The sequence below is a fragment of the Bos javanicus genome, chromosome 22 (genome assembly GCF_032452875.1).
Source record: "Bos javanicus breed banteng chromosome 22, ARS-OSU_banteng_1.0, whole genome shotgun sequence".
Classification (NCBI taxonomy): Eukaryota; Metazoa; Chordata; class Mammalia; order Artiodactyla; family Bovidae; genus Bos; species Bos javanicus.
Genome location: NC_083889.1, coordinates 57,808,700 through 57,831,989, shown reverse-complemented (window position 1 = coordinate 57,831,989; position 23,290 = coordinate 57,808,700). Strand labels below are relative to the sequence as shown.

Genomic DNA, 23,290 nt, shown 5'->3' with positions numbered 1-23,290 from the left:
CCAAGTCCGAGGTCAGGGGCAGCAGCCGAGAGGAGCTACCCTGCGTCCGAGGTCAGGGGCGGCGGCCGGGAGGACCAACCCCACATCCAAGGAGCTGTAGCTGTGCGATGGTGTGATCACTGACCTAGAGCTGGACATCCTGGAATGTGAAGTCAAGTGGGCCTTAGAAAGTATCACTACAAACAAAGCTAGTGGAGGTGATGGAATTCCAGTTGAGCTATTTCAAATCCTGAAAGATGATGCTGTGAAAGTGCTGCACTCAATATGCCAGCAAATTTGGAAAACTCAGCAGTGGCCACAGGACTGGAAAAGGTCAGTGTTCATTCCAATCCCAAAGAAAGGCAATGCCAAAGAATGCTCAAACTACCGCACAATTGCACTCATCTCACACGCTAGTAAAGTAATGCTCAAAATTCTCCAAGCCAGGCTTCAGCAATACGTGAACCGTGAACTTCCTGATGTTCAAGCTGGTTTTAGAAAAGGCAGAGGAACCAGAGGTCAAATTGCCAACATCCGCTGGATCATGGAAAAAGCAAGAGAGTTCCAGAAAAACATCTATTTCTGCTTTATTGACTATGCCAAAGCCTTTGACTGTGTGGATCACAATAAACTGTGGAAAATTCTGAAAGAGATGGGAATCCCAGACCACCTGACCTGCCTCTTGAGAAATCCGTATGCAGGTCAGGAAGCAACAGTTAGAACTGGACATGGAACAACAGACTGGTTCCAGATAGGAAAAGGAGTACGTCAAGGCTGTATATTGTCACCCTGCTTATTTAACTTCTATGCAGAGTACATCATGAGAAACGCTGGACTGGAAGAAGCACAAGCTGGAATCAAGATTGCCAGGAGAAATATCAATAACCTCAGATATGCAGATGACACCACCCTTATGGCAGAAAGTGAAGAGGAATTCAAAAGCCTCTTGATGAAAGTGAAAGTGGAGAGTGAAAAAGTTGGCTTAAAGCTCAATATTCAGAAAACGAAGATCATGGCATCTGGTCCCCTCACTTCATGGCAAATAGATGGAGAAACAGTGGAAACAGTGTCAGACTTTATTTTTGGGGGCTCCAAAATCACTGCAGATGGTGACTGCAGCCATGAAATTAAAAGACGCTTACTCCTTGGAAGGAAAGTTATGACCAACCTAAATAGCATATTCAAAAGCAGAGACATTACTTTGCCAACAAAGGTCTGTCTAGTCAAGGCTATGGTTTTTCCAGTGGTCATGTATGGATGTGAGAGTTGTACTGTGAAGAAAGCTGAGCGCCGAAGAATTGATGCTTTTGAACTGTGGTGTTGGAGAAGACTCTTGAGAGTCCCTTGGATTGCAAGGAGATCCAACCAGTCCATTCTGAAGGAGATCAGCCCTGGGATTTCTTTGGAAGGAATGATGCTAAAGCTGAAACTCCAGTACTTTGGCCACCTCATGCGAAGAGTTGACTCATTGGAAAAGACTCTGATGCTGGGAGGGATTGGGGGCAGGAGGAGAAGGGGACGACAGAGGATGAGATGGCTGGATGGCATCACCGATTCAATGGACGTGAGTCTGAGTGAACTCCGGCAGTTGGTGATGGACAGGGAGGCCTGGCGTGCTGCGATTCATGGGGTCGCAAAGAGTCAGACACGACTGAGCGACTGAACTGAACTGAACTAAACTGATCATCCTCTGACACACTCTATATATGACTTATCCCATCCATGATCCATTTCTCCCCACCAGAATGTCAGCCCCATGGGAACAGAGACCTCATCTGTGTTGTTCTCAGATGGATCCCTGGTGCCTGGCAGAACGTGTACCACCCAGAGGGGCCCAGAGAGGCTGCGACCGGGCCAGGGTCACACAGCCCTTGCAGTGATGGGAATGTGTGCCCCCCACTCCCTGCCCTCCACCCCGGGGCCTCTTCTCGCTGCAGCCCGAGCCCTCAGGCCACAACTCACCCGGAATGGTCACGTCGTACTCCACCTGGAAGAGCGCCTCGTGGCTGCACTGCCGCAGCGTGGCCAGGGCAGTGGCATGGCTGGCCCCCTGCAGCGAGATCCCGTCAACGCTGAGCAGTCTGTCCCCCACCTTCAAGGAGCCCTCCCTGTGGGGAAGGGCCAGGTCATGCCGCCTCGTCCAGCGAGCGAGAGAACAGAGGGAGGGCAGGGATCGGAGGAAGGAGACAGGGGCAGAACGGATGAGGGACAGCACGCGTGGGTGAACAAACCAGGGAGGGCATGTGGAAGAAGCCGAAGAACTGATGGAGATCGGGTCAGCGACGACACCCCCCGCCCCAATTCAGTTCAGGTCAGTTCAGTCACTCAGTCGTGTCCGACTCTTTGTCGGACTGCAGCACACCAGGCCTCCCTGTCCATCACCAACTCCCAGAGTTTACCCAAACTCTTGTCTATCGAGTCGGTGATACTGTCCAACCATCTCATCCTCTGTCGTCCCCTTCTCCTCCCGCCTTCAGTCTTTCCCAGCACCAATTAGTGCTTAGGAAATTCACAGTCCCAGGTCAGCCCTCCAGCGGCTGAGCTGGAGATGCCCTTTGAGGTCACCTCCAGGGCCTTACCGGGGTCCCAGCCCTGCCAGGGCCGCCCAGCACCAGGGGCGGGCCGTCTGGAGGCTTGGAGCTGTCTGCACACAGGGCGCCCGCCAGGGCCCCTCCCTGGGTCTCAGCAGTGACTCTGGCCTGGTGACAAACATGCCTGGGAAGGAATTCCGCTGGGTCCCAGGGGTACGGCCCAAGGGGGTTCGCCTTGGCCTGGGTCATATCCCAGCTCTGGAATGCCTGCCCCAACAGGTGGCCAAGGCTATTCTGGGTGGTTCTATGAATAGCTCATCACAGGCCCCAAGGACGGGTTTAGATTTCTGACGAGGCCATTCCAGGCTTTTCTTAAAATGGCCAGGAATTGACCTTCGGGAGGTCGGGGGGCCACGAGCTGGGAGCTGGGCGTGTTCCTCCCTCACCTTCTCTTCTCCTGGAGCTTCTGAGCAGGCCCCGGGCAGGGCCAGCCGGCAGTGTGGCCAGGACTGGGGAGGCTGTGTCACTGAGGGCCACAGTGACGCCCGTCACCAAGCCCCACAGCCCTCACATCAGCTCTTCGGGGCTCCACTATTGGGTCCATTCCACAGATGGGAAAACGAAGGCCAGGGAAGAGGCAACAACACCACACCAAAGCTCTCCACCCCGCAGACAGCAGGATCTTGGGAAGAAAGAGCTCGGGGCCCCCCTCATGTGGGACTTAGGGCTGGCTCCACCAACAAGCTGCTGAGTGACACTGGCCGGGGGTGTCCCCCGTCTGGACCTTCGTCCCAGGGGAGCTGGGCGAGGGTGGTGCAGGCCGAGGCTGTAAGCTCCCCCCAGCTCAGGCTCACCTGTCGGCAGGGCCGCCGGGCCGCACGTAGGTCAGGACAAGTGGGCGGGACTTGTGCCCATCTTCATGGGCACCTCCTGGACAGAATTTGACAAGAGACTGCAGTCATCCACCCATCGCTGCCTGGTGCCCGGAGGCCCCAACCCAGACCTTCAGCAGGCTTCCTTCATCCCCTCTGCTCCAGGACTCTGTCCCTGCTGTTCCCTGCCCCTCCTATGAGACATGGGCTCTAAATCCCATCCAGAAGTGGGACGGAAAGTAGGGAATAAAACCAAAGTCCTTCTTGGTTAAACAGCTTGCTTTCTCTCCTGCAATCTCATCCAATTTCCCTTTTCTCCCTGGTTGCTAGGGAGCTCCGAACTTAACTTTCTGTTACAACTTTTCCCTTTCACTTCCTCAATCATGCACACTTGGTTGGCCAAGTTTTCCATCTAATACTTGATTTAATGATCCTGGTTCTTAAAGTTCAGAAAAAGATTATATAAATATAAATATATATTTATATAAACATATAAATATAAATGCAAATAAATATATAAATATAGACATTATTATATATAGTTATATAAATATAAGCTATATTTAAAATATAAATTATAGTTGATAAATATAATATAGATATATCATAAAGATATATCAATTACATATTTGTAAATATATTTAAATATAAATCTAAATATAAATTATATTAATATATAATTATAAAATGTAAATATATTAATAGATATAAATTTATTTAATTATAAATATAAATTTAAGTATAAATATAAATTTATTTAAATATAAAATATATGTATTTACTTAAATATAAAAATGAATTTAGTTTAATAAACTTATGTTTATTTTAATATAAACATGTTTATTTATTTAAATTTAAGTTTATTTAAATTTAAATATATATTTATTTATCTAAATTTAAATATAAATATATTATAATTCATCAGAGCAAAGCAAAACGCACAGCATTGGCATTAGCCTTCCCGTCCCTTGACCCCAAAGGTGACTCTTACACTGACCTCTGAGGACAAAGCCAAAGGTATTGCCTTCCTTGTAGAGGGAGACATCCACTGTCTTTGAAACGATCCCTGGGTTGTTCTCGGGGGCTGGGGAGAAATGGAGACCCTCCTGAGTCCTTGGGTCGCATCACCGAGCTGGCAGCCGTCCCCAGAGTTCGTTCCAGGACAGGCGGGTCACCAGTCGCAGATACTACAGGAAAGGCCAACCCCCCCACCCCACCCCATTTGACAGGCAGGACAAGTGAGGCTTAGAGGCACCCTCCCCCCTGAAGCCCACTCAGTCCTCCACTTAGAGAAGGGAGAGGGCCGGCCCGGGCTCTCACAGAGACAACAGCAGGACCCAAGCCTGAGTCCAGGGCTGGCAGTCTTAGGCCCGAGCTCAATTCCAGACAGTTATTCAGATTTCAAGACTTCAGACCAACTTTGGAAATTCAGAGCTGAGCTAAAGCACCCCAGGCCACTGTACTCGGTGCAGCAGGGGAAGGGCGGGGACCTATGTACTCAGAGACATTCCTAAAACCTTCCCCCCAAAGGAGAAGCATCTGGAAACCAAGTACGACCAGGGTGTTACAAGCAGGCCCTGCCGCCTCCTGACAGCGCACTGCATTTGCAGCAAAGCCCCGGGTGCGGCCTGGCGGTCTGTGGCCAGTCCCCAGGTCCTGCCCACCCAGGTGCTGGCGGGGAGGCAGCCGCGTCCCCCCGCGACCAAGGCAGTGGAGGGGGTTCCCGGCCCGAGGGCACCCACCGGGCGGGGGTAGCTCAAACTCCACCTCCAGCACCACGCGCTCGCCCACGTTCTTCAGTAGGGTGATGATCTCATCGTGGCGGAGCCTGGTCAGGTGGATCCCATTCACTGACCGGATGTAGTCGCCCACGTTCAGCAGGTCACTCCTGGGAGAGAGAAGGCCAGTGCATGCGCCGGCTGACACACGCTGGCATGCACATCCTCCCCGCCCACTGATTCCTGGGGGTCTCTGCGGCCCCATCTTACAGGTGTGGAAACTGAGGTTCAGAGAGGGCAGGCCTGGTCCAGGGCCACACGGCGGGTGAGCAGGAAAGTGCGGATCCTACCCTGGATCTGGGGCACACGCAGGCCTGGCCTTCTCCCCACCACCCCCCATCGATGCTAGCCGGCCTGCTTTCCCTCCTGCGGGGGCGTCACCCTCACAGAGCTCTACAGAGTGGCCAGATGTCAGTGCTTGCTATCCCTTAACGCTCTTCCGGGGCCCAGAGGGGCAGTAATACAGAGGCTAACTCCCAGTTTTCATGGACCTGAATCTGCCTGCAACGCAGGAGACCCTGGTTCGATTCCTGGGTCAGAAAGATCCACTGGAAAAGGGATAAGCTACTCACTCCAGTGTTCTTGCTTCCCTTGTGACTCAACAGGTAAAGAATCCACCTGCAATGTGGGAGACCTGGGTTCGATCCCTGGGTTGGGAAGATCCCCTGGAGAAGGGAAAGGCTACCCACTCCAGTATTCTGGCCTGGAGAATTCCATGGACTGTATAGTCCATGGAGTCGCAAAGAGTTGGACACGACTGATCGACTTTTACTTCCATGGTCCAGGGAGCCCCCGAGGTAAAGTAAATAGTACGAAAATGCAGGCAGTGTGGGCGGAAGTGCCAGCCAAGCAGAGTGGCGCTTCAGCCTGGGGCCTGGGGAGGGCTTGCCAGAGGCAGTGAGGAGGGAGGAATAGGAATTTGCCAGGAGGGTCTCTGGGCTTCCCTGGTGGCTCAGCGGTAAGGAATCTGCCTGCCTGTGTAAGAGACCCGGGTTCAGTCCCTGGGTCGGGTGGAGCCCCTGGAGGAGGGCATAGCAACCCGCTCCAGTATCTTTCCCTGGAGAATCCCATGAACAGAGGAGCCTGGTGGGCTGCAGTCCATGGGGTTGCACAGAGTTGGACACACAATGAGAGGAGGAGGGTGTCTAGGGAAGGGGCCTTCTGGGCAGAGGGTTCTGCGCGTGAAAAGGCCTGGAGGGCCCAGTGAGCGTGGGGTGCTGGGGTCGGGTTGGCTCCGGAGGAAAGGGAATGAAGTGGCCTCTAGCCCTTCCTCCACAGACACCCAGCCCTTACTGCTCTGCAGAAGCCCCAGGACCCCCACCCCTCCGCCCGGCCCCCTTCCTGCCCATCCCCTACCCACTGAGCCCAGGCTTCTCACCTGGCCGCAAGCCCCCCAGGCCTCAGGTTGGAGACCCTGGGCTTCCCATCCTTGTCGGTGCCCCCAGAGATGGTCAGGCCCAGCGTGCTGCCCTCCTTCTTGGTCAGCTCCACCGTGGTGACCCCTCGGAACTCCTCTGCCAACAGAGAGGGGGTGAGCGGGCAGTGTGGGGCAAATTCTGAGTCCCCGGCTCCAGGACAAACCAAACAGATGCTTGGTAAGCAGCACGCATGATGCTGGGTGAACTCATCTCCTTTTTACGGATCAGAGAGGCTAAGGGACTAGTCTAAGGTCACAGAGCCAACTCATTGGAAAAGACCCTGATGCTGGGAAAGATTGAGGCGGGGAGGAGAAGGGGACGACAGAGGATGAGATGGTTGGATGGCATCACCGACTCAATGGACAGGAGTCTGACAAGCTCCAAGAGGTGGTGAAGGACAGGGGAACGTGGCGTGGCACAGTCCAGGGGACAGCAAAGAGTTGGCACGACGGAGCGACTGAACAACAAGGTCACCGAGCGAGTTAGCGGCAGAGCTGAGGCGGTCTGACCCCCGCCCGGAGCTCTCTGTGCCTCCAGAGAGAAAGGGGAAGGCGGGAGGCTGTTTACCTGGGATGCTCTGCCGGCGGCACGCCAGAGCCCCGTCGGCCGCTCCGGTGTCCTTGCCTCCTTTGGTGTAAGGCCCATTGTCTGCAGGCGGCAAACAGAGGGAAGGCCCTGAGCCGCGCGGTCATTTCCATCAGGCAAACCCCTCCTGCCTCGGCAAGCTTCTGCTTGGTGGATGCGGCCCCTGAGTGGTTCCTTCTTGCCTCCAGCCCCACCCGGGACGTGCTGGGGGAGCCTCATGGCTTCTCCCCGCAAGGGCAATGCTGTCTCATCTCTCAAGTAACACGCTTTGGGGCGCCCACCACAGTCTGGGCGGTTCTCTGCCACGCAGCAACTCGCCATCTCTACAGCCATCATACCACGTGCAGAGAAGGAAGCTGAGGCTCAGAGAGGGACGACTCGTGCCCACGGTCACAAAGCCCTCGGCCAAGGTAGCTTCTGCAAAAAGCCAGATGCCTGGCTCTGTTGTCCAGCCCACCCCGTGTTCCAGGTTCCCTGGACTGGGTTCTTCTTTTTTTTTTTTCCCACACTCCCTCTCCAAGTCCCTTCTTAGTCCTGCAAGAGCTGGGTCAGGTCAACTGGTAAACCCTCAAGCAGGGTGGCTCTCCCACACTGCCCCTGGGGCCGCCCCTCCCCACCTTCAGGCACCAGTACAACCCCCCAGGCTTTTGCTAAAGAGCCTGCCTGCCAGTGCAGGAGACACAGGAGATGCACATTCGATCCCTGGGTCAGGAAGAGCCCCTGGAGTAGGAAGTGGCAGCCCACTCCAGTATTCTTGCCTGGAGAATCCCCATGGACAGAGGAGCCTGGCGGGCTACAGTCCACGGGGATGCAAAGAGCTGAACATGACTGAGCACATAGGCTTCACCCAAGTCTGCACACGCCCCCGCTGCCCCTCAGGAGCCCCCTGTGCGGCACCCGCCTTCACCACTCACCAGTTGTGGGAAGGCCACTCCCTCCCCGGCCCCCTGACCTCCGCAAGGCCTCACTCACAGGACCGTCCCCCTTCCCACACTTCAGAAGGGGGGATGAGAGAGGGCTGGGGCAGGGGCAGAAACATCCCATCCCATCCCAGCCACATCCTTTTCACAAGGGAGAGGCTCAGGTTAGTGTTCAGCCAGAGATGGGGTCAACCGGGGTCAAGATCAGGACACAGTCTGGCCAGGGCTCCGGGCTCAGTCAGAGGCAAACAATGGGGTTCAATAAACGGCAGGTTTCTCAACAACACTCCTGATGCTTTTTCTGCCTGATGCTGTACCAATGTCTGGGCTTCCCTGGTGGCTCAGATGATAAAGAATCTACCTGCCAACGCAGGAGACCTGGGTTCAATCCCTGGGTCAGGAAGATCCCCCGGAGAAGGGAATGGCGACCCACTCCAGTATTCTTACCTGGAGAATGTCCACATTCAGCAGCATCCCTGCCCTCTAGCCGCTAGAGGACAGCAGCATTCCATGCCATCATCACAGCCAGAAATGACTAGACACCCGCCTTGTCCTGTAGGCGAGCAACACTGCCTCCCGACCCCCACTCAGCCCCTCACTGAGAATCAAACTTTAGATCAGGGGTGAAGCTCAGGCTGGGTCCGGGTCAAGTTCAGCCTGGGGTCAGGGCTCAACCCAGGACTAAGGAAGCCTGAGAACCTTCACCACCTGCAGCTCTAACCACTGAGAAGCGGTTTCTCCAGACCAGGGACAGGCTTCTTTGGCTTTGCCAGAAGGTGGGAAGTAACAAATCAAACCGCAGTTAAGCCCAGAGTCGTTTCCAGGGCCCCTGGAGCGAGCCCCCAGCCGCTTTGCTCACCACAACGCAACCCCAGGCCCCGTGTTCACATTCTCAGCCACGGATTCAGGCAACACCCCATTAAGTATAATGCCTCGTATTACGGTTCCCTCATTCGCACTTCATTTAGATTCAACAAGACGTTTCTGAGCTAATCAAATGAAAAAGACCGGGTTCTATCAACTGCGTGACAGTGAGCGTCTCTGATATTTCAATGTGGGCAATTCTGGAATTAAAATGTCTTGTTCCGTGCAAATTAGATTCCATCACTGGAAAATCCTTCTCTCCTGGGCTGCCCCGGGAAGACCTGAGGTAAGCTTGCTTCCCAGGGGGTGCTCATGGTAAAAGAACTCGCCTGCCTAATGCAGGAGACTTAAGAGATGCGGGTCTGATTCCTGGAAGGAAGGCATGGCAACCCACTCCAGTCTTCTTGCCTGGAGAATCCCATGGACAGAGGAGCCTGACGGGCTATAGTCCACGGGGTCGCAAAGACTCAGACACGACTCAACGACAAACACTTTCACTTTGCTTCAAGTTTGCTGGCTCCAAGTTTGGGAGTCTGGAGACAGGGGAAGGGGGAGATCTCCTAAGGACAAGAAAGCAGAGAGTCAAGTTTGCCAAATTCAGAGCCGGAGAATCTCAAACAATGGAGAGGAATGGCAGCGGGTTCTGGCTGATCCTGGGGCACAGGATCTGTTTCCTGGGGTGTCTCTGTGGTTTGTCAACACAACCTCACTGAGCTTTCCTCACCCCAATATTCAAATTCTGCTCCAGTGAACGACGTGGTGCCTGCGATGTCACCAACTGGGCTGTGACGGCACGCTTGTCACGGCTTAGGCCGGGCGGGTGTGGGGAGGGGGCGTCTGCTGGCTTTGGGCTAACTGTCAGGCATCTGACCCCGCGATGCAAACGAGACGCATACAACTATGTGCGGACAGAGTCAGCAGGCGATAAGCGAGGACGAGAGTCTTCTTCAGGGAAAGCACATGCATTTTAGGGTGTGGCCTTGATGAGTTCTCCAGGAAGCTGAGGCCACTCAGGACAGCTGGCTGCCAGGTAAGGGGCTTCTGGATATCTCGGACCCCTGCCACTTTCAGAAAGGCACCCACAAGGAACGCTATGATGTTCACTGATGCTTGCTCGGAGGGGACCGTCCCCCACTTTCACAAGTTTCCCCCCTCAGGTCAGGGGGAAACAGGCGGCATTTACAGCAAAAACCAAGACAGGGCCAGAATTACTAGTTAACCGTGTGACCCGAGTCTCTATTTCTCTGTGAAATGGGGGTGTCTCCCCCATCACAGGCAGGAGAATTTGAGGGAATTATTTTATTTATGGAAAACCCTCAGAGGGCTCAGACCCCAGTCCTGCTCCCTCAGAGAACACGCCTGCTCTCTTTGGCTCTCTCTCTTTTTTGTTCCGGGACCTGGTAATTATATGCTTAGAGATGAAAGCTTTTCAAAAACATCTTTCCCACCAATTTTCAGCTGGAAACGTGCATAAAAAACAGAGATATTTTTATCTGGGTGTTTTTTTTTTTTCCCCTGTCTCCTCCTTCCAGCAATGGGCAATTATGAGCTCTTGCCTTCAGTCAATCTGTCCTGTAAGAACTCGCTTCAGAGAGAAATTCATTTCCACAGTGATGCCAACCCATTCAGCAAGCGGGCTGGGCAAGTGGCGGGGGACAGGAGGGAGAGACGCCTGGCGGAACACAGACTTTACACGTGGTCCCCAGGCTCCAGGCTGCAGTCCGGGTGGGTGGGCTTCTCTTCTATTTCATTTCTCTTGAAAGCAGTGCTCATTTGCCTTCATTATCTCCGTTTCTCTGAGGCCCCAGGGAGCTATTGAGCTTTGACAAAGGGGAAAGGAAGTCAGCCCCCGGCCAGGCTGCCTTTGCCAGGGTCCCGCCTAAGCGGGGGAGAGGGGCTGGGCAGGGGGGCTGTGGATGGGGCATGGCTGACCTTTGGCTCTGCAGGCCTCGAGGAGGGAGCACTCAGCATCTGAGAGGGGCCACTGGGAAATAGAGGCCCTGGTGGGAGGTTCAGCTTGGGCCGGACAGAAAATGACCGCTTGACTGCAAGCCACCAGCAGGGCCAGCCCGGCCCGAGTGCCGATGGAGAGAAGCGGGGCTCCCAGTCGCCTCTGGGTCCAACCACAACAGTGCACAGAGTGACCCGCTGTGGCTTGCTCCCTGCCAAGTGATCTGCCGAACCTGGCTGGCTTGGCCCCACCTCGGAAGCCATTGCCAGCTCGATGCAAAGGATGGACCCTGGAGCCTCAACCTGCTGCCGACTGGCTAAGCGGTCTGGAACGTGCCGCTTCGCCTCTCCAAGTCTTGGCACAGTCCTGGTGCCCACCCCGCGGGCTGGTGGGAGGAATCAGTGCGGTTATGGGGTGCCTGGAGCCAGGACGCATGTGAAGTTCTCTCCGTGGCCCTTCCTCTCGCCTCAGTAGAAAGATTTTCCTATTAATAATGGTAACAGTCCCTACTGATTAAGTGCCAGTGCTGTGCTAGAGGCTTCACGAGTTTTATGTCATGTATCCTCATCACCTTCTGAGGTGGGATAATCGCCATTCCCATTTGACAGATGGGTGGGGGGTGGTGGGCTGAGGCACGACAGCTTAGGTGACTTCCCACAGCAAGGGGCAGGGCCAGGATTGGAATCCAGGCTGTAGTCTAAGAAACTGCAACTTGTTACCACTTTATCCTCACATGGGGCTTCCCAGGTGGCACTTGTAATAAAGAAGCTGCCTGCCAATGGCCGAGACCTATGAGACGTGAGAGTTCGATCCCTAGGTCGGGAAGATCCATTGGAGAAGGGCATGGCAACCCCTCCAGTATCATCGCCTGGAGAATCCCATGGACAGAGGGGCCTGGCGGGCTACGGTCCGTGGGGTCACCGAGAGTCGGACACGACTGAATGTCTGAGCAAGTATCCGCAGGTGGGTGGGTGCCATGATCATTCCTACGCTATCAAAGAGGAAACCAAGGCACAGAGAGGTTATGGAACTGCCTAAGGCCATACAGCTGCTGGGTCGCATAGCCATGGGCCGCTCCTGCCTCCTCCCCTCGCTCCATGACGGTCTTGAGGGGACTCAACTCGGGGGTGATGCCTGCGGCCCTCCTGCCAGCAGCCTCGGCTCCTTTGGGCACTCCTGACCCACCGAGTGATCACCCCCTGGCCCCGGCGGGCTGGACCAGGGCAGACAGCCGGATGGAGGAGCAGCAAAACCAGCTGCGGGCTGACCTCAGAGGACAGCCCCAACCCTCGCAGCTCACAGGGCTCCCCAGAAGCCGTGGAGAGGTCACTGGCTCAGCCACGAGTGACCCTTGCTCTGTTCAGCGCATGTTTTTAAGGGAAACAAAAAGAAATTTATTAATAGATTTAAAAGGCAGACACCTGTTTCACTTGGAGCCAAGGACTGAAAAAAATAAAAACCTGACAAAGGAAGCCGGAGCTGATCAGCCCGGCGCCTGGCCCGCTCCAAGCTCTTGGCCACTGACGCATTCAACTCCTCCGAGAGCTCGCGAGCATCCCCCTCTGCGGACAAGGGGACTGAAGCCCAGAGGGACCACTCAGCTGGGGAGCTGCAGAGGACAGACTGGAATTGGTCTGTCTGGCCCCCAGCAGACCACATCCTTAATCACCAGCTCTGCCCTTTCCCGCCAAACACGAGGGCAACGGACCCCAGAAGAGGGGTGCCTGGGGAGGCAGCGCCCGCCCCCAAGAGCCCCCTGTCAGGGCTCGGGCACCCACAGGCTGGACATGACCAGAGAGGTTGCCAGCCCCGCAATCTCCCTTCCACAAGGCATGTGGGGCCCCCGGCACTCGACCCTGAGCCCACACTCTGGCTCATGTTCCCCCTCTAGGGGACCACGATGACCCCGGCATCACGTGGGGCTGAGCACAGGCTCAAGAGGGGCCGTGGCCTTCTGGATCTGTGCTGTCCCACGTCCCTCTGAAACCCACCACATCGGAGTGCATGACCCCCAGACCAGCTCACCAATAGGAGCCGTGAAGACTCAGTTCACCCAGCAGAGAATCAAAGCAAAAGATCTGCCCACAACTGACCGACCTGGGCCTCCCTGACCTCACCTGCTGAAGCTCTGTCCTGGGCCAACTCCACTCCGTGCAATGGTCGTCCCACACTCAGCTTCCACAGCACCCCAGGGCCTTTGCACTGGCTGTTCCCTCTGCCCAGAATGCTCCTTCCCCAACATCCACAAAACCCCCTTCCTCACCTCCTTCAGGACTTGTGGAATCTTTACCTTCTCATCTTCCCCAAGCAGCTTGTTTGAATTCACACCTGAACCACTGCTATTTCCAGTATGGAGAGTCTGGCACACAGGAAATGCTCAGTAAATCATTCGAAACGCAATTCCCACTTACAGATTAGATGAATGGGGATCAAAGAGGTGGAATGAGTTGTCCAAGGTCATGGAGTCAGGAAGAGACAGAGGCAGGAGGCAAGCCCAAGTCTCCCTGGGTCTGGAGGCCTCGGCCTCTGTGGTCTGGCGCCGGGGGTTCCCCCCCATGACCAGGGCTCTGCTAAGAAGCAGGAGGTCAGGCCTGCCCGAGGTCAGGCTGGGCTAAGACGAGGTCAGGCCTGCCCGAGGATCCAGGTGGTTCTGGTGAGGGCCCCCCCCGCCAGCCTGGAGGAGTGGGCAGCTCAGGCCGTGGCAGAAGGACCCTCCCACCACCCCGACGCACACGCACCCTATCTGAGCCTCCCAGCTGGGACAAAGTCCGCTTTGTGGCTGGCCGGCAGTCAGAGGAGAGTGCACACTATGGGGCGTGGGGCTTCCTGCCCAAATCTGCTTTCAAGCCTAACTGCACACCCCAGTCCGGGACACACCCCTTCCTGCAGGGCTCGGGGTCCGTGGGGTGAACAAGGCTCCCAGCACCAAGACGGCAGCAGCAGGGTATGGGCCTGAGAAAGGACTTGTGCTGGCAAAGTCCATCGGGGAAGAGAAATGGCCCTGGGCACTGTGCCCCACAGGCCCCAAGCCCCAGCCTGGCTCTCCCAGAGGAGCCTGCCTGAGCACAGCCTGCCCGGTCAGGGCCCCAGCCGGCTCTGAGAAATGCCGAGGGTGCATGGACTGGCCACCTGTTGGCTGCCTTTGGCCCCAGGCTCCAGAGAGGCCATGTGGCCAGAGGCCCAGTGGGTGGTCACGTGATCCAAGCTGGGTTGATGGGAACCAGCCCTGGGACGTTTGCTGGAAATACCCTTAACCTCAAAGGCACTAGGGGTCCCCTGGGCACCTCAAGGAGAGGAGTCTGCCTGGAAATAAAGCCTGCCTAAAAAGAGGCAGAGAAGAGGCAGAGACCTGGGGTCCTAATCATGTTAACTGAGCACCTGGATCACACTGTGCCTGAAGCCACATCTTGGACTTTTCCTTTTAAGAAGTCTGAGTGCCAACACCAAGTGAGACAGGGGTGATCGTGAAGCGATGTGACCCGGGGAGGAGACCACGGTGGGGTCCGCAGGCGTAAGGGAGGGGGTGTCAAGGAAGCCAAATATTCAGAGAGGAAAAAGCCAGGGAGATCATGAAAGGCCTTGAATGCCAGGATAAGAAGCTGTGACCACATCTGAGTTTCAGCAAAAAGAACCGTCCCAGAGCAGCATGGAGAGGGTGGGAGAGGGGAGGCCCAGGAGGCCAGTGAGGAGCCTGGGGCTAAGGTCAGGCAGGTCAAGGGCAGAGACCACAGTACGGAGAAGAGCGGGAAGACATCTCCCCAGCGTTGCTCCAGGTGAGGTCTCCAGGGCACTGCCGCCCTTGTGGCTCCGACCACTGCAGGACGAAGTAATTCCCACTTCTTGGGCCTGATGTCGAGAAGACAGATATGCCCAAGCCAAGAGAGGGGTGGAGTTGCCAGGAGGGGGCAAGGGCAGATCACAGGGGGTCAAATCCCAGCCATAGCCCTGGACAAGTCACTTAACACCGCCCTGCCTTTGTTTCCCCAACTATAAAATGGGGAGATTAACTGTGGTGTGAGGACGCCATGAGAAAAAGCACAGACAGCGCTGAAAAGAATCTGGCACAGAGTCCAATCTCAACAGCTGTCAGCTACTGTTATTATTTGCATTATTATTATCATCTGGGGGCCTGGGGGTAACTCCGCCACCTGTGGGGGGCGGGGTGGGGGGAGGCGAGAGCTTCAGTTCCCGGCCCTCGGAAGCACGGTGCAGGGAGCTCTGCTATAAGAGAGATCTGGGTGCCAAGCCCGCCTCGGCCCTGTGGGTCTTGGGGGCAGCCGAGGGCCCCTCTGACCCTCAGCTTCCCCACTGGGACCACAGTCCCTACCCTGGGAGCTGTTGTACAGAGATGACACCAGGAGTATGCCAAATATGGGAAGGCATCGCTGGGGCTGCTCAGGACACGAGCTGAAGGGTGAGCTAGTGGCTCCCGAGCCCCGCCCAGGGTTCCAGCCCTGGGGCCACCCAGGAGTGTGACAGCTGAGCGATACCTGCCGCCCCCCCACCTCCTTCCCACCAACCAGTCGCTCCCGCAGGTCAGGGGCGCCTTGAGCCAGGGCAGGAGTTCTCCAACAGCACCCGCGGGGCACACGGGCGGGACATGCCCCACTGGTGCACCCCGGAGGCCGGAGCGCTGGGGCAGGACAGCCCAGCAGACTCGGGCCCCCAGGGCCGGGTCAGACAGACAGCCTTGCCACCTGCCCACCAGCTGGGTGTCCGGCCCCCGCCCACCCTCCCCGCGCGGGGTCTGGAAGTGGCCGTCCCAGGCCTGGCCCCTCTCTGGACAGCGGTTCCAGAGGACTCCGTGGGTTCAGGCCCCCTCACCCCTCCTGCCGTCCGTTACTCACCCGCCTCTCCAGGGGTCTCCCGGCTGAACCCACACAGCATGACTGCTATTGTCTCCCCGGTGCCACCACCGGCTCCCTCCCTCGCCCTCCCCAGGGAGGGGCCGTGGGAGGGGAGCTCCTGGCTCCCACTGGCTGGGCACGTGTCCACCCACTGCAGCGGGCGGCCCTCTGCTTAAAGGGGACACGGCTGTCGTCACGGCTGACTCCTGGACGGGGCTCAACACCCCTCCCCACCCCTCAGCCCCCTGCCACCCAGTCCAAGTCTGGGCAGGGGGTCTCTGGAGATGGCAGTCCGCCCCCAGGGCCCTCAGGCAGACAGATCCCTGGGCCAACTCTGCCCCTGACGCGTCCCGGGACTTTGGGGAGTGACTGCTGCCCGCCCCAGACTCAGTGTTTCCACCCGGAAAAGGGGAACAGTGCCTGCCAAACTTTTTTTTTTTAAGTAGCAGATGCTAGTGGAATCTTGCACGGGATTCCCAGGACACAAGGCAGAGGAAAAGCAGTCGTTGAACGAGGCCAGGGCGAGTCTGCAGGGCGTGTCTCAGTATAGAAACCCTCACCCTCGGAGCCCCTTGGCCCTTCCACGGACATTCCAGCTTCTTCTCCCAGGCCTCCGTCTCCTCTGCCCAAAGGTGGGACTTGGGAAAGACAAGCCCAGCACCCTGTTAGCCGGAGCATCCCCCAGCTATGTGGGAAGACAGAGCAAGCCCGGAGCAAGTTCCGGCTTGATGAGCAGGGGCAGCTGGTCACAACTCCAGCCCCCATTGGGCCTCGGGCCAGCACCCTCCTGGCTTCCTCTGCACCAGCCTAGGATGGCCCTGACGACCCTGATGGCCCCCTGGGGCCCCCCTCCAGGGCTCCAGCTGTTCCTGCTCCCCACCCACCAACACTGGTACCGGCAGACAGCCATACACCGCAGAGGTGCTGGGAGAAGGATAGGGGATGGGGACTCGGGGTGTCAACAGCCTGGAACAGAACAGCATGTTGCAGCCAGCTGAATGAGCAGAGAAAGAGATGGACAAGGTCTGAGCTCCCTGGAAGCGCTCCAATGCATGGGAACAACGGGGCTCAAGTGTCCCCAGGTCCTGCAGCAAATGGGAGGGTACAGCCCGTGGCCGGGAGCCCGGGGCTTTATCTGAGGTTCCTCCCCAGCAGGGACGCCCACCACAGAACCCAGCCCACAATTCCTGGGCTGCCCGTGCTGGCTCTTGCCAGCCCCACCCTACTGGCACCTTCAGGACAAACTGGGACGCTGAGTGTGTGTGGGGGTGTCTCTTGCACCCCTGGATCCACAGGTCACGTTCCTTGCCTGATGCCCACCTCCCGAGGGTGCCTTCCTGTTTGGGTGACTTCAGGTACGTCCCAGGGTGCAGGGTGCCTTGGGCCTGCGGTGAGGTCAAAGGTCAAACAGAGATACCAAGGTCTCAGCCATGGGAGGGAGGGTGAGCACCGAGTCGGAGAGGGAACCTGATTTGGGAGGCGTTTGCTGGGAGAGGGCCTGTGGGCTCTCTGTGTGGTCCGCGATGCCCTGCAGCCGTCACGATAAGGCCCTCGATGAAGAGCCTGACAATCCCCAGGGCACCGAGAGCCATCTTGGAGCAGCCCAGCTGCACACCAGGCAGGAAGGGGCACAGCTCTTCACAGACCCTCATCCTCTTCCCCCTCCACCGCCCCGACTTACAGCCCCTTCAGGGAGGAGGGCGCTATGGTGCCCAAGGCTTTGGAGTTCCATTTACCCGCTTTCATAAGAAAATATTTGCTCTCCGAACACATGCATTTAAATGAGCGATTAAGACTGAGGGTCTGAAGCCTTGCCGTGTTTCTCTCGCGGCTCCTTTGGAATTTACTCTCGTGGACGAGGAGCGGCCGGAAAGGTCACACCACGGGTTATGGGAGAGCAAGCGAGGGCCAGCATCTTCCCACTGCCCTCTGTCCCTGCCAGCCCACCAAGCACGTTTCACTCCACTTTATCCAAAAAGTGGGTTTGAAAGCAACTGTCGGTCCATTCTGGAACAAGGCAGGGTTTCAGTGAATATTTGGCACAGAGAGGTTAGCTGACTTGCCCGAGGCCACCCAGCTGTAACAGCAGAGCCAGGCATACACCTAAGAGGGCTGTTCTTTTTTTTTTTTTTTTCAGAAGACTGCTTTTTTTGTTTGCTTTTCCTTTAACATAGAGATGCAGTACTTTTATTTTTTATTTTATTTGGCTGCGCTGGGTCTTAGCTGCAGTATGTGGGATCTAGCTCCCCGACCAGGGACCGAACCTGGGGCCCCCTGTATGGGGAGCAACAAGTCTCAACCATTGGGCCACCAGGGAAGTCCCAGAGGTGTGTTCTTAAAGGCACGGCTAGATGCCTCTCAAGGTGAAGAGGTTTGGGGGTGAGATGAGGGGGGTCCTCCAAGAAGGCGTCTTTGAGCCTGAACGTGCAGGATGGGAAGGACGGTGCCGTGAACACAGTGCCACGGGACAAGGGAGGAGGAGACCAGGCGGGAGACACAGATGGAGCCAGACCACAGAGGGCTAGTGGCAGCCACTCCTCTGGGTGTGGGCTGAGGACCAGCAGCATCAGTATCTCTGGCCCCACCAGGAGCCCCCCAAGAAAGGCAGACGCTCAGGGCTCCCCAGGGCTGCTTACCCGGCATTTCAACCGGCTCCCCAGAAGATGCGGAAGAAGTTTAAGAAGTGCTATATTACGAGCCAGGCTTTCACCCTGCAGACAGTGGGAGCCATAGATGGTTGAAGAGCAAGCGTGCGAGAGGCTCTGCGAGGACCTGAGACACAGAACACCGGCCCCCGAGGGAGGAGGTGGGAGGGCCTGGGATGAGCAGCAAGGGCCCCTTCTGGGACCTGGGAGCGGGGGAAACTGCGGCGGGGCCCTGCCCCAGAGATGAACCCTCTCGTCCACTGCGGCCGAAGCTCGGGGAAGCAGAGGAAAAGAGGCACAGATTGCTGGGCGTGCGTGCGGCTAGAAGCCAGGTCTGCAGGGGCCCGGGCCGCCAGTCGCTCGTGGGCACAGGGTTTGAGTGTTCTACATTTCCATCACTGCGGATGACCCGGGAGGGGCACTGGGCAGCCTGGGGAAGGAGGCAGGGCCACTGAGCTGACGAGCGGTCCCTCCATGGCCAGGAGAGGTCCTGACACCTCCGCGTCCTCAGCTCTTACGGGACAAAGAATCGACTGCTGTGTGACCTGGGGCATGTGTCCAAAGCTCTCTGGGCCTCAGCTTCCTTAGCTGCACAAGGGGAATAATAACAGCACCCACCCTCCAGGGTTAGGAGTCCAGATATAGACTCAGGAAGCATTTATGAACCCACTTTTCTTGCAAGGGTCTCATCCCAATGCCTTGGATGAATGAGGCCAGAGAAGGGGAACTTCAAGGTAGCTGAGCACACAGGCCAGGCGCACCCAGGTTCAAACCCCAGCTCCGCCACCCAAGGACCTTGTCATTCCGGGCAAATCACTTCTGTGCAAACTGCGTCCCCACTGGTGACAAGCGAGGGCACAGAGGCCTTAGGAGGTCGGCCCAGTGCCCTGACCTCCTCCCTGCAGGGCATTCTCGAAGCCTCTGAGGGTGCCATGCGGTGTAGGACCCTGGCATCACTGACCCCCACCTACCCAGGGACAGTGACCCCCTCATCTCCATGAGTGGGAACTGACCCCACGCTGCACAAATGGGAAAACAGAGACCCAGAGAAGGTAATGTCGGAGCCCCCCCAATCCCCCTCCCCCAGAGCAGAGTGGGGCTTGGACCCCAGCCTCTGTCCCTCCTCTCAGACCCCAGGGCTGGTTCGTCATCACCACGCAGACAGATCATGTCCTGAGCTGCCAGACACCCTGAATGACGGCCGGAAATGAAGTCTGGGTGGGAAGGATGCAGAGATGGCGATCCGAGGACAAGAGATAAACCATTTATTGCTGTTCTGTTGCTTCTTCCTCCTGGTCTCCCTCCCTCCCTCCTCACACTACCCCGAGGGCCAGGCCAAGACAATCACTCCCCTCTCCTCTCTCAGACATTCTGTAAGTGGGCACTATCGTCCCCATCTCACAGATGAGGACACTAAGATCTGGGGTAAAGCCACACCTGGGCTGTGCCTGGGAGTGTGCCCCCGGGCTGACACCTGCCGGTCCCCAGTGCCCTTCACCCCAGCCTCCTTCCAGCCCTGGAGGGCAAGGTGGTCTCCGGCGGCTTTGAGAGCAAAGCACGACAGGCTGTGTGCAGAGACGGGGAAGGGTGAGGCTCGGGAGGCGAGAGGAACTGCAGCGGGCTCTTCACGGAGAAGCTCTGCGCCCGGCCGCATTCTCAGCATTTTACACCTGTCTTCTCGTTTCATCCATATTCCTCGGACGTGAGGAAACTGGGGCCCAAAGAGATGAAGCCACTTGCTCTGAGTCACACAGAGTCCGAGGACCAAGTGGGATTTACACCCAGGCCCTGTTGATGCTATCTACACAAATATCCCACTTGCAGGCCCCCCTGAGAAATGCACACTCACGGACACAGGAAGAAAGAGAAATGGGTGGGGGGGTCCCCAAGCTGCTGCTCCTGGAGGATCTCTCTGTCCTTTGACTAGAGCAGGCCAAGGGGCCATTGTCCAGGCCCGGACACAAACGGGGAAGCTCCTTGGGGCTCCATCTCGGCCTCCATGCAAGATACCGGCAATGGCTTCTCTCCAGGAGGAGAAACACGGGGTGATGACCGTGTAGGGTCCCTGGAGCCTTGGGCTCCTCCTCTGAATGATGAAGCTGTCTGTCCTCATGGGGTTTTGTTGAGAAACTCAGTGACTAAACAAAACGCCTGGAAAACTGTGATGCGCAGGCCCCATGGAGGTGGTCAGGGTGAACATGGCCCTGCCCTGCCTCTCTGGTCACTCGGCACCCGAAAGCACCCACTGCCTTCCAGACACTGAGCTAGGCGCCAGGTTTCCAAGAGGCCAAAGCAGGTGTGGAGCCTGCCTCTCGGGCTGCTGCTCTGGGGGAAGGACAGAGCTCAAAGGAGTAGAAGTGTAGTCGCTCAGTCGTGTCTGACTCTCTGCGACCCCATGGACTGTAGCCCGCCAGGCCCCTCGGCCCATGGGATTCTCCAGGCAAGAATACTGGAGCAGGTTGCCATTCCCTTCTACCAGGGGATCTTCCCGGCCCAGGGATTGAATCTGGGTCTCCCGCATTGTAGGCAGATTCTTTACCGTCTGAGCCACCAGGTAAGCATCCAAAGGAGAGAAACACACAAATACAGGTAAGTGATGGAGTCAGTGCTAAGGGCTGAGGGGCCAGGATAACAGGCGGCGGGCGGGGGTCAGGGAGGCCCTGGAGGAGGTGCCTCCAGGCTGAGACAGGTTGGGAAGGAGCCAGGGTGGCTGCGGGGGTGAGCGTGGGCTGTCTGGGGAGCAGGAGGAGGAGAGGAGCCGGGATTCTGCTCCGAGTGCGGTGCCAAGGGAGGCACCAGCAGGTTTAAACAGGGTCCTGAGTGATCTGACTTGTGTCCAAAAAGCAGCCGGAGGGGCTGGGCTGCCAGGGTGCAGATGGCATGGGGGGACCAGAGCAGGAAGGGCCAGGCGCCTCAGGGGCAGGAGACCGGGAAGCCAATTTTCTCCGTGCCTCGGGCCAGTCCCTTCCTGCTCTGAGCCCGCTTCCCTCCTCGTGACCAGCAGTGTGAGTCTGGGGACCTGCCAGGGGGTGAGGGCAGAGGGGAGAGGTCAAAGCCTGGAGTCAGGATGCATTGTGATGCAAAACAGGAAGAAAACGGAAAGGGGGCCGAGCTTAAAGGAAACATCCCAAATGTGTGCAAGGAAACGCAAATGCGTGCGAGAGCCGCCAGACTCACTGGCAAGCAGAGAGGTGAGGGGGAGGCAGTGCTTCTCCCACTGGACTCCTCAGGGCGGTGGACATGAGACATGCAGGCGAGAGCAGGCGCTGCTCACCGGGAGGCGGACGGGGCAGGGACACTGCAGCGGGATAAACTGAGGCAGCCAGGAGAGACCCAGACCCTCCCCCCTGGTAGGCAACCTCCGCAGTCAAAGGAAGAACGCTGAGCGCCAAAGAATTGATGCTTTTGAACTGTGGTGCTGGAGAAGACTCTTGAGAGTCCCTTGGACCAGGCAATCCTAAAGGAAATCAGTCCTGAATATTCACTGGACGGACTGATGCTGAAGCTGAAGCTCCAATACTTCGGCCATCTGACACAAAGAGCCGACTCACTGGAAAAGACTCTGATGCTGGGAAACATTGAGGGCAGGAGGAGAAGGGGACGACAGAGGATGAGATGGTTGGATGGCGTCATCGACTCGATGGACATGAGTTTGGGTAAACTCCGGGAGATGGTGAAGGACAGGGGAACCTGGAATGCTGCCGTCCACGGGGTCACAAAGAGTCGGACGCGACGGAGCGACTGGACAACAACCCTGAGGGGCAGCAGTAAACGCCATTTGTGGAGATGACCTGCATCTCCATTCTGGGGGAGGGGGCGCGTAACACGACGGCCACACCCCGGGCACAGCCACGGGGATGGGTTTAGAAATATAGTGTCGAGTTCACGGGAGCAAGGAGAGGAGGAAATGGCAGGAGGAGAAGGGAAGGAGGACAGAGGGGAAGAAAAGAGGCCGGGAGAAGGCAGGAAAGATCATGAGATTTCCCTGTGACATCATTTATAAACTACAAACACACATAAAGTGCAACGTGTGCCCAAGGGCACATACGCAGTACAGATCTACTTCACAGAGTGAAGGTTTCCAGGACGGTAACTGGGAAGAGAGGCAGGGCACGAGGGAGGGAAAAATAAAGCAACCAGAGCGGGTGCCAGGCTGGCCCAGGACCAAGCGCGCTATGAACTGAAGAATCTAGCTCAACCGCTGAAGCCTGGGATTAAAAGTAAAAAATAAACAGATGCCTCGAATGGCTTGTTAAGAAGCTGAAGCTCTCTCCTGAGGATACCGGGGAGCCACGGAAGGTTTTAGAGGGAGGGAGGGATGGGGTCAGCCCAGTTCCTTAGAAAAGCAACCAAACTGGGAGCTGAGAGAGCCCTGGGTGAGGGTGGAGCCTTGGCTGACCTCAGTCACCCTCCCCACCAGGACCACGCAGACTGCCCACCTGCCCACTCGCTGCCTGAACAAAACCAGAAAACAAATGGGTAGGCAACACGCATCCTCATCTCGGAGTGCCAAGGACACCACGGCAGTGCCCTCCCCAAACCCATGCGTGTCCAGCCTTGCAGAGAGCCCTGGGCTGGGAGTCAAGAGATGCAGGTTCGAGGCCCAGCTGCCGCCCACAGGGGACCAACTCTGTGCTGAGAATATCACAGGTAATGCAGAACACCAGGGTGTCTTGTGGAAGGGACCACCCTCAATGAGGACCCGCCAGGAGCCCAAATATAACAAAAGGGGGCCAAAGAGTCAGGCCGCTCAGGGAGGCACCAGGGAAGGCTGCCTGGTGGAGCCGGTGTCCAGGCTAAGCCTTAAGGGACGCAGGAACCAAACCCTCCGAGATGCTCCAGGAAGGGCATTGCAGGCAGAGGGACAGCCTGGGCAAAGGGTGGGAGGGGGAGGCACGCA

At 57.0% G+C, this 23,290-nt stretch overlaps 1 protein-coding gene across 5 annotated transcripts in view; it reads right to left on the bottom strand.

Annotated features, from left to right (window-relative positions):
• GRIP2 (glutamate receptor interacting protein 2) overlaps positions 1-23,290 on the bottom strand; it is a 103,869-nt gene that overhangs the window by 30,674 nt on the left and 49,905 nt on the right. For 4 of the 5 annotated variants that reach the window (XM_061397234.1, XM_061397236.1, XM_061397233.1 and 1 more), the window contains exons 2-7: positions 7,146-7,226; positions 6,539-6,674; positions 5,125-5,270; positions 4,380-4,466; positions 3,365-3,440; positions 1,942-2,087 (exon numbers count right to left, since the gene is read on the bottom strand). In XM_061397234.1, the coding sequence (XP_061253218.1) occupies positions 1,942-2,087; positions 3,365-3,440; positions 4,380-4,466; positions 5,125-5,270; positions 6,539-6,674; positions 7,146-7,226 (672 nt within the window). Of the gene's footprint in view, positions 1-1,941; positions 2,088-3,364; positions 3,441-4,379; positions 4,467-5,124; positions 5,271-6,538; positions 6,675-7,145; positions 7,227-15,745; positions 16,099-23,290 lie in introns of those variants that run through there. The other variant, XM_061397235.1, reaches the window with a different exon arrangement.